The sequence below is a fragment of the Pinus tabuliformis genome, chromosome 9 (assembly GCF_031772625.1).
Source record: "Pinus tabuliformis cultivar Carrire ecotype Pingquan chromosome 9, CPIR1, whole genome shotgun sequence".
Taxonomy (NCBI): domain Eukaryota; kingdom Viridiplantae; phylum Streptophyta; class Pinopsida; order Pinales; family Pinaceae; genus Pinus; species Pinus tabuliformis.
In genome coordinates, this window is record NC_142307.1 from 936,971,703 (window position 1) to 936,990,339 (window position 18,637).

The 18,637-nt window shown below is 36.4% G+C and overlaps 1 protein-coding gene across 1 annotated transcript in view; it reads left to right on the forward strand.

Moving 5' to 3' along the window:
* Window positions 1-2,556: 2,556 nt before the first annotated feature.
* SPPL2 (SIGNAL PEPTIDE PEPTIDASE-LIKE 2) overlaps window positions 2,557-18,637 on the forward strand; it is a 170,874-nt gene continuing 154,793 nt past the window's right edge. The window contains exon 1 of the mRNA XM_089446161.1: window positions 2,557-3,065. Within this exon, the coding sequence (XP_089302287.1) occupies window positions 2,925-3,065 (141 nt within the window). The 5' untranslated portion in view covers window positions 2,557-2,924. The remainder of the gene's footprint in view (window positions 3,066-18,637) is intronic.

An 18,637-nucleotide genomic window follows, 5' to 3' on the forward strand; every position in this document is an offset into this window, starting at 1 on the left:
TTCAGCCATGAAATGATTTTTTCAACCTTATAAAATGATTTTTTCAATCAGAATGATACAATTTTAAGCAAGATTGTGGTTTTTTCTTATTTAAAATGCTTTTCTGAATGCATAAATAGATTCAACACCCTAAAAAACACCAAGAGCACTCAAATTCTATAGATTAAACAATTTAGACTCAAGTTTTTAAAAATCTCTGCTAGATTTTGGTTAAAATTAACTAGGAAAAATGTCTTGAAAAATGCCATTTCCTTTATTAATTAGACTACACCTTTACTTAAATCAAATTTGAGAAAACACCCACAACATTATTTAGGATACATGAATTTAATTCTTAGAATTGGGTGCACTAGACAACCCACTTGTAAAAGCGTAATTTAATTAATTGAAATTTTATTGATTTTTTTAAATATTTAAAAAAATAATTTTTGTTTAAAATTTTGTAAGAATTTGAATATTTTAAAAGTTATTTTTTTCAACGATGGAATATATGTACACTGTCACTTTTGTCAACATCTATCATGTCACTTGTGGGAATTGAATATAAATAGAAAATATTTAATTCCTTCTTTCCAACCACTCAATTTTTTTATAAGAATTAAACATAGAGAGAAAATATTCCATTCCTTTTTCGAAACAGTCAAAATAACCTTAATTGACATAAATATTTTAAAAATTATTTAAAATATTAAATTTATTATAAAAAATTATCACCCAATTCCATCTTTAAAAAACCAAAAATTTTTACTAACTAAACCATAATCTTTGTAAACAAACCTTCTAAACAAAGAGAAAATGTCAAATGTATGGAGAGTGCCAAATTTATGAAACATGTGGTCTTAATAAAAAGAAATAGTTAATATAAAATATCACTTTTTGTTAATATGATATCATTTTCTTTGCTCGGATCATTTATTGGACTCTTGGTCCACCCCTACACTTTAATTGGGGGTAGGTAATATTGAAGGAGCTCAAAACTTTTACAGCACATGATAGTTTACTCATTTGCACCTTTCATCTTGGAGAAAGGACAACGTTAGAAGTACCCATGGGCCATGATCAATCACCTGATAGTCAAGCCACTTTGAAGCTGGATTTACAATTAAGATATTAAATGTGGTAAATTTTATCACATTTCATATGATTTTATCTGAAAAATATTGACTTAAGGAGTAGTCTAACTTGGAAATGATTTTTGATTCCGATGAAATGATCCGGTTAAGATATTAAATGTGGTAAATTTTATCAAATTTTATACGATTTTATTTGGAAATATTTTCTTAAGAAATAATTTAATTTAAAATGATCTTTAAAAAAAATGATACGATACCAATGATACGATACCATTTTAAATAAGTTATAATTTATTATTATTATTTAAAATATATTATATTTTTTATTTGAAACATATTTTTATATATAAATAGATTTAACATCTTAAATTTTTTTAATGGTATTTAAAGTTTATATATTAAACAAATTAAACTCATGTTTTTAAAAATATTTACTGAATTTTGTTTAAAATTAATGAGAAAAATACATTGGAAAAGATTATTTCTTCTATTAATTATATTACACATTTACTTAAATCAAATTTGAAAAAACACCCACAACATTACTAGGATACATGAATTAAATTCAATAATAGATGCACTGAAAAATTTAATTAAAAAAAGTGTAATTTAATTAATTGAAGTTTTTATTGATTTTTTAAATATATTTTTAAAAATTATTTTTGTTTAAAATTTAATAAAAATTTGAATATTTTAATTTTTTTTTTCGAAAAATGATCAATATTATTAGCATCCATCATGTCATTTGTGAGAATTCATTCCTCCCCACAACTAAAAAAAAACCATAAATAAAAATTCATAGAAATTAAATCGGTAAGAAGTATTCTATTTCCTCCTCCCAACTATTCAAAATAACCCCATTCACATAAATATTTTAAAATATTAAATTTCTTATAAAATTTTATCACGCAATTTCTATCTCAAATCTATGGAAGCATGTGGTCTTCATCCAATTGCAAAACAACCATTACACCGCCCCATGAACTTGGGGTTGAGACCATGAATTTCGTAATCATTAATACATTTTATAATAATGCAAAATATGTGGGCCATGCGGTCATAATCCAACTGTGAGGCAAGGAGTAAGTACTACGACCCAGAACTTTCAAATCAGACCATGAGTTTCGTAATCCAGTTACTGTAATAAATTTGGGTTTAACAGCGAAGGACTTCGCAATGGAAGTTCCGAGCAAGAAGGCGAAGGGGAGAACTAGAAGGAATTCCTTTGGACAACCTCCTGGAAGGAACAGGTTGGGAATATGTCGGCGCAGTAATAAATGCACAGTGAAATCCGCCAAGAAAGAAGCTGCTGCTGAATACGGCGTTATATAAATTAAGAGACACAGTGTTGGGTTTTCTCTAACGTGTCCGAGGGGAGAGATGTTGACCTCACGGGCGGAGCACTTTACTTAACACCGATAAAACGGATCCCTTAGCGACTTTTGCGGCCGTAAATGGCGAAAAATCACACGCAGAAGACCCCACATTTGGCGTGGTAGGTCTCATTACAGAGGGGTGAGGTCACATGAGATACGGCGCGCTATGGAGGACACCTTGGGCCGTACGGGAAAGCATATGGTACGAAAGTGTCATCACGCGAACTACTTTATTTTTGGTTTTCAACAAACCAACAAACAACAAATACAGGAGCCAGCTGCATAAACGCACAGAGAGATACGATGCAAATGCAGCTCATATGTGGATAGTAAAGCGCTACAGATTTTTAATTGAGCTCAACACCAGGCGGTTCCAAGGAGGTCGCGTGTTCGACAGTTTCTTTTGCCTGAGGTCGTGTGTTCGACTCTCCGGAACGGCGAAGCCTGTTAATTCCGTGTCTTATGCGTTTGCCAGATGATGGATCCTCGTTTACTATTTCCTGAGGTGGCTGTAGTGTGCCTGCTTTTACTCTTCTCGCAGGGTGGACTGTGCGGCGACATTGTTCATGATGACAAATCGCCTAAGCAGCCTGGCTGTGAAAACAAATTCGTACTGGTGAGTCCTCATCTTGATTTTTTTTTGGAGATACTTAGGGTTTCAAGGCTTGATTGTTAAAGTATCTCTGAGAATATTTCATTCTGGCCAGAAAATCTGTTGTTCCACAACGCAAACATCCAGAAAAATAATACTTACACAGCCATCCAGAAGTTACCTATAAATTTTATTTTTCTTATTTTAAATTAAAGAAAACGGCTGCAGATGCAAAATGAGTTTCATCTAATTTTTATGAATTGAATCCGTGTCTACTAAAAATACTTGCGATTTGGTGTTCGAACACAAAGAATAGGCTGTTTGGTCGAAGATCTTGCTATTTCTTGGAAAATACTGTGTTTTTTCTCATATTATTTTACCAACGGGGTTCTCTTGGATGGGGAAGACGGAGGGGTGATTTCGTACCAGTCTCAGTTGTCTTGAAATGTGAAGTGTATTCAGTTTTCCCCACAGTCAAATTGGCATGGCATAATCAACCATTTTACCTTCGAGGAAGGTTTTTTTTATCTCTGTAATTTCTAAACTTGAAATTTTTACTTACGATTTTACCAACGGGGTTTGACTGTATGGTGAAGAGGTGGGGTGGTATTTCCTATATGTTAATCAGTAATTATGTTAAATTTTATTTACCATTCACATTACGGTCACCGACTTGTAGGCCCCGCAAAATAAAAAATAGCAGGGGAATCTTTTATTAAACTTTAAGAAATTGCATTCTGATGGTTACCACTTCTTCAAGTCCCACTTCTGACTGTGATCTCTGGAGTCTTATGCCATCTTGACTGTAATGTTGTGGAGCTTTTCCGCCATGTTTATTTCAGTTGATAGCTTGATTTATGCTTAAGAAGTTGTAGTTTCAGGCGTCAATCATGTGTTAAATGCCATGTTTTTTTTTTACACAAACTTCTTCAAGTTCCACTTCTGACTGTGATCTCTGGAGTCTTATGCCATCTTGACTGTAATGTTGTGGAGCTTTTCCGCCATGTTTATTTCAGTTGATAGCTTGATTTATGCTTAAGAAGTTGTAGTTTCAGGCGTCAATCATGTGTTAAATGCCATGTTTTTTTTACACAAACGGATAGTGGGTATATTTGATACTTGGCATTAATGCTAAAAAGCGGATTACAAAAGGTGAGTCTAATTCCACGAGTGCCTCACAACCTTGCAAGGCCGTGGCATTTATGCTTAGCTCACATCTCTTTTTAGCTGCTACTAAGGGATCAATTTCAGAGATTTTCCCAAGTTTGTGAATACATACAAACTGATTTAACAGTAGGCAGTAAAACATGACAGCTTTCTAAATTAGGGAACTGGTTCCCATGTTTCCTGTCCGCCTCTGAGCAAGGCTCCAGCCGTAAGAAGGGCTGCTTTGTTGGCTTCAATGCTCGCCTCTTTATTATTAGCTCTCCAACACATGGTAGAAATTTAATTTCTGGAATGATTCTCCAAGATCTGTTATTCTCTGAACATAGGGGAGGCGTGTTGAATGCCATGTTATTAATGTGCTATAAATCATTTCCGATTCAGTAGAGTCCTTTTCAACTGGTTATCATGGCATACTTGTTTCCAGAGAATATTTGTCTCAAATTTATGACAAATTGTTACCCCGTTACAATCTGATGTAGACATGCTTTTGAACCTTATTGGCAATATTTCCTTTTCTGTTAGTAGGGTTATAGTATATACCTTTCTGGCTTGTATATAGAATTTAGCAGAACAATATTTTAACATATTTTGCTACAACTTCAGATACCCCTTCTTTTAAAATATATATCTATATTTACATATTAGCTGGGCCATACTTCTTGCACTAAGGAAACTGATCACTTAAAAACCAGTATATATCCCATCTGAAACAAGAATATATGAGAAGGGGGAAGGAAAAACATCAGTCTGCATGTAAATATTAAAAAGAGTTTATGTTAATGCTAATAAATTATTGAACATGATATATGTATTATATATATTTGCAATTCTGTGAATCTGCGTTAGAATTTTGTTTTTATCAACAATTGCATTATGATTTCCTTTAATCAAGCGATAATGTGTATTATCCTTACGTTAATGTGTATTATCCTTACGTGAATATTTGTATGAGTAATGCCACCTATCTTTAATTGTAAGATGGCAATTTATGAGTAACTATATTTATTTTCAATTATTGATAAGGAATTATCTTTATTGTTGAATGTCAATATTGTGCAGTATGTAAACCAAAGGTTTTTGGACTTTGGTTAGTTTCCCTTATCTTCACCAATGATTTTGGTTTTTTTTTAAACAAATTAGGTGATTAGTGTTAAGTAGGTGTTCCACCAGGCCCGACCTTCGGGTTCTATCTTGTCTTAGTCTGTGAAATGTTTTTTCAGCCTCACATGTATGGCATCTACTCATTTCTGCAATGTAGAGTTTACTCCATAAATATAGGATGGGATAAACTTCTTTATACAAATTGGTGTCCATTGGATCTTTTGTTGAATCTACCTATTTGCAGATAGTTTTAAGGAATAATGTAACCCTTCTTTATGATCTTTGTTAGCTTGTTTGTTGTTTCTTGGATTTAGGTTGTACACATCGGCAGACCCATCTTTTGCTTAGAGTTGTTTTTTTTGTCAGTTTTCTTGGTTGTTTCTGTAATAGCCTTTTCAAATTACTTATTTTCATACTCTTAAATGCATTTTACAAATGATACAATTCATGCTCTAAATGCTCTTCATCATTGATTTTGATAGACCTAATTATCGGAGTATCAATCATGCATTAGGAGATGCATTGATTGCAAGTAGCTATTGAAACAAGTCTTTTTCTTGTATAATTGTCATGCTAAAGGACCAACACATTTTTTAGTTACCAAGAATGTTTCACCAAGTTTTGGAGACAGGGGATGTAGGAATGGGGAGATGCATAGATAGGTGGGATGTGTGGGAGCACCCTTAAATTTTGAGGAAATTTAGGGCGGGCATCGGGTATATGTGTGTGTATTATAAACATGATTCAAATTCAAATTCAATAATGAAATACATTGATTCATACCCCATAAATGATTTAATGAAATAGAAATAATAAAATATTGTACATATTGATTTAAATTCATCATTCATCATTCAAGAACCTAGGTTGATGTAGATTCATCATTCGTCATTTCTTGAATCATCATTGATTTAAATTCATCATTCACTATTCTATAATCTGATTAGTACTAAATAGTAAATACTAAAGTTTGAACACTAGAATAGTAAATTGAAATTACTCAAACTAAAAAATAGTAAAGATCGACAAGTCAAAGACTCAGTCCGATGTCAAGACTCAAAAGTTAAAACTGAAAATGGACAATGAATCAATGTTTTTAGAACAATGAATCAATGTTTTTAGAACTAGATCATTCATTGAATCGATCGGTTCAAACTAAGAATTGGGAAAAACTGACCAAAAATACATAAATATTCATGTGCATCCACATGAATCCAAACCATTATGCACAAATATGCAAAGTGTCTCATATATATAGTAAGTGTGCATATAACCAAAATAGCACTGAGTGCAATACATTTTTGAACCAAAAATACATCAACAAAGAGGCTCTAGATGGCCTCTATAATCCAAAAAAATTATGCTACAACAAATACCTAAATATTATCAAACTCATTGCCTACATTGGGATCCTCATCATCAATATCACCCTCTAAGCATTAAAATAAGATAGAAGAAGCTTAACAAGTCAAAACGAGATTTTGTTTGAGTGATGGGTACATTTTTACTACGCTCATGATAGAGGAGTTCAACAATCAATGCCACCAACATTGAGGTACATATAGGGTTTAGTGCTCTTGATTAAATGCTAGTTCCATACCAAGTGTGTTAGAATCCAATGAAGATGTTGCAATCCTCTCAATCTTGAAATCCTAAAAATTGTTGAGTTTGTTGGATTTTGAGTGGGATTTAAAATTGTACTTTCTCCATAAGAAATCCAATGAGCTTGGAACCACTCTTAAACATCCCTAAACAATTAATGACAATGTTAAAAATTTAAGTAAAATCGATGTCACTTTTACTTTAAGAATTTAACATTATTGTTAATTACATAACACTTGTAGCGCTCTAGTGTTGAATATTAAGCTTCCTCACTCAAATTATTGTTTTTAGGCAGCACCCAACCCTTTTTAAAGGGAGATGCCCACGAACACCCCTTCTGGCGAAACACATCCCCCACATTGGGGAAACTTTTCCCCTTGTGTTTCCTCAAGTTCCTAAAAGGGGGATGTGTGGAAACGTTTTCCTAGGTGTTCCCCCATCTCGGGAGGGTGGGAAGCGTGGGTAGCACGTCTCCACCCTGGGGTACGTGTACTCGTGGAACATTGGTTGCCAAGGCACTGAGAAAGGGTATGTTCTTCTTATCCTTTTTTTCAATTGTGAATTTGATGCTCTTATTTTCATTGTTCAAGTGTTTGAAGAACTATTCTAATCTTTTGCTTGCATGAGGCGTAGCATACCCAATACCTTGCGTACTTTGTTGATGATATGGGGTGCTTCTTGGAAACATCAAATTTCATTCTAGTTGGTTACTTTGGTATCTTTACCCAATAGGTGTATCACTAGTTAACTAAGACATGTACATAAACAATGCAGGCCTTTGCAAGAATAATTAACCATTCAATAATAATGCCACCATAAAATATAATCTAAGCTTTACACATGCAAACAAGGTTGAACATATTAGAAAGTAATAACATCCATGACATAGACAACATTACTTTAGTGTAATCCGTTGGTAGATTCATAAACACTTATATTTTTGGAAATTGGCCACCAACTAGCTATAGAAGAAGGATGTTCCCCTCAAGCATAGGTTCCCTGTTGCACCAATTCTCTTTGCAACACAGGCAAACCCTGAGCTAAGGTTTTGAATCCAGAAGGGTGATTTCTTTCCTATGGCTGGCTCTAGTTCTCTTCACACAACCCAATTCTTAGGTTCACAATAAATTCCACATATAGTAGACCTAATCCCTAGCTCCTTTTCGCCATTAGCTTGCACAACCAAAGGAATGTTATCCCTTTCTTTGCTTAGTAGTTCCCTGTGCTATCCTGCTTCCCTTTATGGTTCTAACATAAGCTATCTAGGAAATCTCACTGTTGGGATTATAGGGAATCTCAATTGTAGCTTAACTTACTTAATAACAATAATATCACTCCATATAATCACAATTGAGGATATTGGTGATTGCTACATCTATGGAATATTTGTACCAAGCAGATCTACTCGAAAGGATCACTTCCTATTGGCTCAACCATGGAGTCTGACCTTGAGAGTGTCAAGATAATTGAACCTGTGACCTCTCGATATCAGAGCTGCTTTAATGATGGGGAGTTGACCAATTGAGCTAACCCTCAGGCTTGAAGCTTTTCCTTGTAGGTTGTATATAGCAATTCTAACTTCTAGATTGGATGGATAATTATGCAGTTGGAAGTACTTTCCTATTTTCTGCAACTAAGCAACAAAAGGCCAAAGAGAGGAACATGAGCAAAGTGAGATGCTTTGCTTGTAAGAAGATGGGTCACTATGTCTTTCAGTGTCCCAACAAGAGTGGAAAGAAGGCGTAACAACTTCAGTGGTGTTGTATGAGTTTTCCTCCAGGTTTGACCCTGAGTTTGCTTTAGTGGTGAGTCTTGCTACTAGTGTCACGTCTTCCAATGCTTGGTTTGTAGATAGTGGAGCTTCATGCCATATGATTGGAGTGAGGGAGCACTTCATGAGTCTCACAAAGGATGATATTGACTTGGAGGTGGTGCTTGAAGATAACTCCAAGGTTAGAGCAGCAGGAGTGGGTACTGTATCCTTTTAGAGGAAGCCATCACCTCCCTTGAAAGTGACAAAGGTCTTATATGTTTTAGGGTTGAAAAAGAACTTGATTTCAGTCTCGAGTATTGAGGACAAGGGATATGTCATGGTATTCCGATATGGACAGGTGTTTATGTATCCCAAGGGATCCGACATCACTTGTGCTAGAGTGATTGGTGTTCGCAGTGGGAGACTCTGCAAGTTCATGTTTTAGCCTACCAGAGCCTTAGTGGCGCAAATCAACAGTAGTGAGTTGTGTGAGATATGACACAGGAGGATGGCCCACTTGCACCATGGAGCATTCAGGATGCTGAGGGAGATGGTTATAGGTTTACCTGAGTTTAGCACTGAGTATCATGATGTGTGTAGGGGTTGTGCTTTGGGGAAAGTACACCAAGACACCTTTCACGAGTAGTGATAGCAAGTATCTTGGATTTGATACACTTTGATGTGTGTGGTCCTATGTCTCATGCATCATTGAGAGGTTTTGAGTACTATGTTACTTTCATTGATGACTACTCTAGGAAGACATGAATTTTCTTTATGAAGACCAAGGATTAGGTTTTCAAGAGGTTCCAACAGTGCAAGGCTCTTGTGGAGAACCAAGTGGGGAAGAAGATCAATGTCTTGTGGACAGACAATGGGGGCGAGTATACCTCCAATGAGATGAAGGAGTTCTGTAGGAGTGTGGGTATCAGGGGGGAGTACATAGTTCCTTATAACCCCTTGTAGAATGGGGTAGCAGAGAGGAAGAACAAGGCCATAGTGGGTGCAGCGAGAGCTATGTTGCATGATTAGAGGCTACCATTCTTTTTATGGGCAGAGGTGTGTAATACTATAGTGTATTTGCAGAACAGGAGTCCACATAAAGTCTTGGGGAGTAAGACTCCCGAGGAGGTTTTTTTTGGGAAGAAGCCTGAGATTGGGCACATCGGTATTTTTGGGTGCCTTACATATTCACACGTCGCTGAGGAGAAGACGATGAAGCTGGAACCCATTGCAAAGAAGGGTATCTTTGTGGGTTACAACGAGGCCAGGATATAGTGTCAAGACTTGAGGGGAAGTCAATGGTGACTTCCAGGTGGCTCTACAAGATCAAATATGCTGTGGATGACAACATGGAGAAGTTCAAAGCAAGATTTGTGGCACAGGGGTTCTTATAGTAGAGAGAGTCGACTATGAGGAGACCTTCACACCAATTACTTGTTATACCTCTATTAGAGTAATGATCTCCATAACAACAGAGATGGGTTGGAAGATTTACCAGATGGATGTGAAGACTACCTTTCTTAATGCGGTCATACAAGAGGAGGTTTACATTGAGCAACCACAGGGCTTTGAGGTGCATGGGAGAGAGTCTCATGTGTATAGGCTTAAGAAAGCCTTATATGGACTAAAGCAGACACCAAGAGCATGGTACAAGAGTATTGATGCTTACTTGCAACAAATGGGTTTCCAGAAGAGTGATGCAAATCTGAACCTATATTTCATTATGGTTGGCGAGGATCCATTCATTTTGGTTCTGTATGTGGATGATTTGTTTCGGGATAGGAGAGACTCATTTATCATTGCAAGAGGGACCTTGCTTCATTCAGAGTTTGACATGACTGATATGGGATTGATGCACTACTTTTTGGGTTGGAGGTTTGGCTAGAGGATGGGCATACCTTCACGGGCTAGGGAAGATATGTAGGTGAAATACTGAGGAGATTTCGTATGGAGGATTGCAGGCATATGGCTACTCCGATGATCACCAACTGGAAGAAGCTGCATGCTTCAGATTTTGAGTTGGTGAACCCCACTATGTATCATCAATTGATTGGTTTGTTAATGTATCTATTTAACACTAGGCCGAATATCTGTTTCGTAGTCAACACGTTGAGTCAGTTTATGATGGATCCCAGGAAGGTGCAATGGGTGGCTGCGAAACATGTGTTACGATACCTATAGGGCACAGTGGACTATGGTCTAGATTATATCCGGGGAGATGGAGTCAGGTTGACAGGTTGTATAGACTCAGACTAGGTAGGTAGTGCTAATTTCTGGAAGAGTACTTCCGGATGTTGTTTCCTATTGGGTTTGACAATGGTGTTGTTGTTCAGCAGGATGTAAAGATTAGTGGCACTGAGCTCAGCGAAGGCCGAGTATATTGCAACTAGTTAGGCTAGTTGCAAGGCTATTTGGCTTTGCAAGTTGTTGTGTGGCTTATTTGGTCAAAGGTTGAGATCGACTACGATATATTGTGATAATCAGAGTTGCATTAAACTCACAGAGTATCCAGTATTTCATGACCGGTCAAAGCTCATATAGATAAGGTACCACTTCTTTTGGGATTGGGTTCAAAGAGGAGCAGTGAAGCTTGAGTACAAATCGATTGAGGAGAAGGTTGCAAACATTCTAACCAAGTCATTGCCAAGGGGCAAGCATGAGTATTTCAGATATTAGATGGGAGTGGTGAGAAACACCTTCCTTGGTAAGAGGGAGTGCTGAGAAAAGGTACCAAGGAGGTGTTTCCTAGTGCTTTAGCCTGTTTGGCCTAGGAAAACACATTAAAACACCTTTTTAGTAACTGACTTTATGAGTTATTAAAGTCATGTGACTTAAAAGTCACTTTATGAGGTACTTTAGTACTATGTACTTTATGTTATTAAAGTCACTTCAAATTTTATGTTAAAAATGTACAAGGTACAACTTAAAGTTATAAAGTGACTAGGGAGACTCATTAATGATGGGGGACACATGAAAAAAAGGGTCAAGTGAATATTAGATCTCCACCATTGATCTATGAGAGCTGAGATTTAATCTTAGACATAGATCAAAAGGGTTATGGTTTTTCCTCATTATGAGGAACTAAAAAGGGGAAAAGGCAAACTGGAGCTCATTATTCTTCAAGTGCATTTTGTTGGAGAAGAGAAGAGAGCAAGGTGAAGGAGAGGGAGGTTGTGATAGCCATTTGCAGAGGAGAAACACATTTACAATAGCTCAAATTTCAAGTTAGGGTTGAGATTTCAAGTTGGAATGTAGGCACACATTCCTAGAATTAGTATACAGAGATTCCGACACAAAAAATCGTGGCTGAGAAGGCTATTCATTAGGCTCAAAATTTGAGACATTGAGGGTGTACTTCAATGCTGATTTCAAGGAGATTTCATTGACCTTCTTAAGGTTGTGTCAGTCAAGCTTTGAGGAGAACAAACCCACAATTCTAGAGATGAACCCTGCATGCATTCCCAAGCAAAACACTGAGCATGACAATGTGAATTTCGCAGAAGGAGGCTATCAATGATGCTTATTTCTAGGCTGAGATTGTTGAACTGTGGCTTAATTTTTGTGGGTGTCAAGTGTTGTCAGTGGCACAAATTTCTATGCACATTCCAAGTCAGATAGTGGTCTAGATATCGAGACAATGCAGGGAGAGATAAGTAACTCTAAGTTTATACTTAATGCTATGTAAATTTATTTGAGAATTAGAAGCAAATAACATTTCCTTCAAACTGGTTTTCCCCTTGTGGGTTTTTCCAACGTCTATGTTTGACCAAAAATAAGTGTCTCCTATCTGTGTGAATGTTTGTCTCATTTATCTTATCAGTTGTAAAGTGAAAGGAAAACAAAAGTAGAGGTAGCTCCTGTGTTTTAATTGCTATTTGCATTTAAGTTTATATATCGGGTATGTAAAATGGGTATTGGGCATTAAGCCTTATGCAAAGAAATTGGAACTGGGTTGGGGCTACAGAAAAACAAAAATTTTCTACATGAATCAGGGGGTTGGAGCCTCCTTCCAGTTGTTGTTGGCGAATTTCGTAAGTTGGAGCTTCCTATTGATGTAATCCTTAAAAGACCTATAGTAAAAGCGTTCAATGGTTTTTCTTTCGTAAGACCTAAAAATCTCTTGTGCACTGCCTTTGATGTTGTGCATTGTTAACCGTTCTTGTGATGTGATGCTAATTTATGTTTTGATTTGATTCTAATGTTATTTAATCCTCTAAAGATTAAAATTAACTAATTGAAGTGAAATAATGATTCACCCCCCTCTCAGTATATCCAATCATTTGGACAAGTTGGAAGTAATAAAATCCATAAAATCATTAATTCAACACATGCCACAAAGTAAATTCATGAACGCTTATTTTTTTGGAAATTATGCACCAATTGCTATAGAAGGATGTTACGCCCAACCATAGGCTCTTCACTGCACATGTTCTCTTTGTAATGTAGGCTACCCTCAATTTGAGGCTGTGATTCCACAAGGGCAAATTTTTTCCTATGACTAGCTCTAATTCTCTTCACACAACTTAATTAGATTCATAATCAATTTTCTACCTATAAAAGTGCCAATCTGCAGCCCTCTTTTCCATCATCTTGCAAAAGCCATGGAATGGGATCCTCTTCTTTGCCCTATAGTCTCTCAAGCTATGTCACTTCCCTCCAGGGCTCCAACACATGCCATCTAGGAAATTTCATTGTTGCGATTTGAGGGATTCTCAACTGTAACTAAATTTACTCAATAACAACAATTTACCATTCCATATAATTATAGTTCTATCATTGCTCATGGTTGTAGGTTTCCATAATCTGATTATAGTACATCCGTGGTTGTTCTAGCTTAGGAGGTATCTCTCCCAAATTTCCCCAACAAAATGGTAATTTAAACTCTACGAAGGTTTCCAACTGAATGGTAACTCAAACACTCCCAATAAGTGATAATTTCATTTTTGCCATTGAATGGTAATTCAAATAGAATGATAATTCAAACGTAATGATAGTTTGAACATAATAGTCTCTTGAAAGTTCAAATTACTCCCCAAAAACATTTGAACTCCCTCTCTCCCTCTGCATGGCTGAAAAGAATATTGAATAAAATTGCATGTGAGTGAGAAGCCACATATCCTTGTGGAAAGTGTTGGATGTCATATTGTATGAGGTTCCACTTGTGATTTCGACCACATTTATGGAGATTTGTTGTTGGTTCCTGTTGAAATATGTAACTAGGTTCGATCTTCATAATGTCCAATGTAATCATGATTTTATATATTTGATGTAAAGAGAAAACTAAATTTATTATTGCCATTCTTGATGCATAGGTTTCACGCTCGAGGTAAATTTATTTACAAATCAAGCACCCATTGAATGCTTCTAGGTTGTCATAGAGTTATGAAGTCAAAATAGTCATTGTCATACATGTAAGACCCCTTTTAGGCATGTTGTATCTTGTAAAGGAAAATTTTTGTATAGTCAAAAGTGTCATAAAGACCCTCCAAGACCCTGTCAAACAAGTAGCAACAAGTCGACCGTCATAAGATGACAAGTCCGCTTCATGTAGGGGTATTCAATCTAGAAGAGAAGCCTATATATAAGTGATATCGACCTCAATTGAAGGCCATCCAATCAACTCACAATAAGTTCGATCAAGGAAGAAAAATAAACCTAAAAGAGCAAAGAAGAGGAGGACTAAACAAAGGAAATGAACAAAGTCTTTGTGTTGTTTTTGGGCTATCATCTCCTCACACGTGCAAAGATTAGGGCAACATTACTACAACAAGACCGAATTGCAAAAAGAAGCCGAGTTAGGGCACCAAGAAGTCTACTTTGCAAGCCGAGTTCCCAAGAAGGAAGAACCAAGCCAAATGAAGGAGAAAGAGGGGTATTCAATCTAGAAGAGAAGCCTATATATAAGTGATATCGACCTCAATTGAAGGCCATCCAATCAACTCACAATAAGTTCGATCAAGGAAGAAAAATAAACCTAAAAGAGCAAAGAAGAGGAGGACTAAACAAAGGAAATGAACAAAGTCTTTGTGTTGTTTTTGGGCTATCATCTCCTCACACGTGCAAAGATTAGGGCAACATTACTACAACAAGACCGAATTGCAAAAAGAAGCCGAGTTAGGGCACCAAGAAGTCTACTTTGCAAGCCGAGTTCCCAAGAAGGAAGAACCAAGCCAAATGAAGGAGAAAGAGGGAAGAAATCAAAATATTTTCCCACACATACAAGAGCTAGGGTTTCTACAGTGGCTGAAAATGGTAGTCAAGAAGTCGCTGGGGTCGAAGTTGCAGGAAAATTCGCTGGGGTCGAAGTTGTTAGAAAATTTGTTGGAAGCTATGTAAGGAAAGCTCATCAAGAAGAAATGTTGACTTGATCTTGGAGGAGTCTTTGTCAAGGGTCATAGGTCTTGGAATTCGTCATTTGAAGTTCTATAAGAAGAGAAGAGTTCTTGTGGGTTTTCTTCTCAAGAGGAGAGGTTTTGGCCCTGGCTTATAGCTTATATCTTGTGCTCTCTTGTCTCATTGTTCTTCATTGTTTGGTAGCTGTTTGATGATCGAAAACACAATAATAATCAAGTGAAATAAGAAGCAAATTAAGTAAAAATGCATCACAAGCAGATATCAAGGTTAGAGAAATCATCTAATTATGCTGCCCCTAGATTTCTCAACAATTCCTTGGAGGTCTTTGGCTTGGGGAGTCTCAATTCTGCATGGTTGGATGATTGTGCTCGTTGCTCAGTGGTCTTCCCATGTGTGCTTTCCTTCTTGGTCATCCTTTGGTTTCACTAATGGATGGTTGCAGTGAAACTATATCATTAGGTTGTGGTTTGGTATATATGCTTATCTTGAATATAGATGATGATTCTAGCATCCGAAGGGTTTAGATTATGGTGTTAGGGGTAGATGTTTCATGATGTTTAAAAGTGGCTCTGTGTGTGGATGTATGATGTTGGTGTCACTATGAGGGGGTGTTTACATAGTCCTCATGTGTTGAATGTATGTTAGGGGACACACTTCATCATTGAATGGTTTAGCACTTTGTTATGTTCCCTTCTCTTATGTTGTTGCTATAGTGGAATGATTCATGTTGCCTTTGTGGGATTCTTCTAAGTGATATAGCTTAATGATGTGACGTTTTCTCACCTAAGAGGAAATGTGTTTAATGATGTACTACTTTTATCGTAAGGTTGGCTGATGACTTTTTTGATGTAATAATCCTTTGGTGGGAGAGAACCTTATGTTGGGCTTTATGTTTTGTTGTTATCATGGTGGGGTTTTGTCAGGGAGAATTTTTTTATTTACATGGGACAACATTTTATTATAATTTACCTCAAGTTGACACACATGTTCATGGTAATTGAATTTGTTGGTGACTAATTAGACTATGGTTATACGAGAATAACTTTTGTGCACACATGTTGAGGTAAAACTTAATCTAACTATTCAATGGTTAAATTAATCTAATTTATCCAGATTAAGGTTAGTAGCTTGGGTGTACTACTTCATTGGCTTCCTTTTCACATTTAAAGGGTTAGTTGGAGGTGGTGAGGGAGGCTTTTTATTGAAATGCATGTTGTGATATTGGGAGTGCCACACAAGCGATACATTAAATGCATTTCATCTCACTGTGGTTGGGCATATCCTTGGAGGGTAAACTTGTGGAGATATTTCTTGCTATTCTTAGAGGTGTATATTTATTTATTTCATGGAGTTTTGGCATGGTCAAGACTCAAAACCCTTAGATTCACTTTATTGGGGTTTGACTACTTCATCTTGCTCATCAATCCATTCAGTTGGTTGCCTTGTGATTTGTACATGTCAATTGGTTGCATACATCTTGAGGATCACTTTCTATTTTTTGAGGTTGGTTATGGAAATGTCCTTAGAAGGAATATTTTATTGTTATATCTCTCAAGCGCCTCAAAGGTCAGAGTTTGTGAGCCCTTCTAGGTGGACCATTGAACACATCCTCTTAGATTGAAGGGTATTTTATCATTTTTTGCATGCATCCATTCTTGGAGGGTAAATTTTATGTGGACCCATTTAGCATTTGACTTGTTATAATACTTATTTTTGAATGGTGTGTCTTCTCTCAAAGAGGCTAGTGTCCTAATGCCTTGATATTGTCAACCATGTATCCACCTACTCCAGTGTTTTATTATTTATTGACTTGTCATGGAGTGAGTTAGAGAGATAATATGTTTTATTTGTATGAAAGACCTAACTCCCTCTATATATAAAGGAGTTTCTCTCCATTTCATTTGTCATCGGCAATTGGAGATTTAGGAGTTAGAGAAGTGATGTATTTTTTTATTAGGAGTTTCTCTCCATTTCATTTGTCATTGGCAATTGGAGATTTAAGAGTTATAGAAGCGATGTATTTTTCTATTGTTATTCAATTTACAATTTTATATATTACACTGTTTGGCTTTTAGCCATTCATCATATATACACAATACTAATTTGGGAATCAACAATAGGGTATTACATGAGGTTAGATCACATTTGTGTCATCTACAAACTATTACTATTGTTTGAGTTTGTTTGGGTTTCATTAGAGGATATTCTAAGGCACTCTCTATGTATGAATTAACAATTACAAGGAAAATAGGTGATCCCATAACAATACCTTCAATTTACTCTTAAATAGTTCCTTGGTAGTTATATCCTAGATGATGTTAAAGGATCAACCGTTGGAGGAGAGAGATATCTTGACAATTTTTATGTGGTATTTTTATTGACTAAACTTACAATCCAAGTCGAAAAGAAAGAAATCCTGGTAAGTTTTGCTGTGGCATTTTGTTCACTAAAATTCTACTCTTGGAGGCCATTAACATCATCGAGGATATAACTAACAAAAAAATTGCAACACTAATACGTGTATGCTTGAGATCTACCTCTTTAAGATTTCGAGGAATGCGTAGATTGAAGGATTCGCTGTGGGATTACCTCTTTCCCTTGTTATTGCTAATTTGCACATGGAGATCTTTGAAGGCACACATTATAATCCTCCATTGAAACCCAAAGAGTGGAAGTATTATGTAAACGATACAAATGTGATTTGGGCTCATGGAAGGGAGAATTTGTAGGAGTTTTTTAAATGCTAAACAACCAAAATGAGAGCATCAAATTCACGATTGAAATAGGGGATGGGAAGAGCATTCTAGTCATGGGGCTAGACTTTTTGTTCTATGTGAGCATCCCATACCTCTCAAGAATCCTAGTTGTCATGCAGTGCTAGTGTGATCTCGCTGGTTGGGCATGACCATCAATTGCTTGCATGATTGCATCACCTGGAATACACCTAATCAACATGTCCTAATTGAACCCAAATTAGGTACCATCAATTAGGTGAAATGTTATAGTTCTTGTTTCGTTGTAAGTGATGTTGCATGATCACCACCCAACTATAAGCAATCCCCTATTGCCTCCCCTGAGCCAAGCACACTTGAACAATTAATTGCCCAACGTGAGACCATGTTGTCGTCCATCTAAGCCAACACATGATAGTCCATGAAGATCATGTCTATCCTCCTTCAAGGGTTCACATATTTTTTATGCACGTATTGACATTGTTGACTTGCCACACTTAACACACTATCCATCACGTTGCCAAGTTACCTTGTCCTCCATTATATAGTGCCACATTGGTTGTCCATCCTCCTCGATGAGATATCCTTGATCCTCCTAACCAACTACTTTCTAGTACTTCAAGTTAGTTCCTTACAATACTCTTTTGGATGTCTCGGTGACTAAAAGTTATGATGGTTCTTCAATAAATACTTGCACGTAAACTTGTATCACTTCTTATTGGTGACTAGGACCATTAGAATCTTTGATAAAGAACTTACTTACAGAGCATGAATTGAATCATTAGGTGAGGTAGACTTATTCCATCCTTTCTTAATTAGGTGAGGTAGACTTACTCCATCCTTAGGTGAGGTAGACTTATTCCATCCTTTCTTCATTAGGTGAGGTA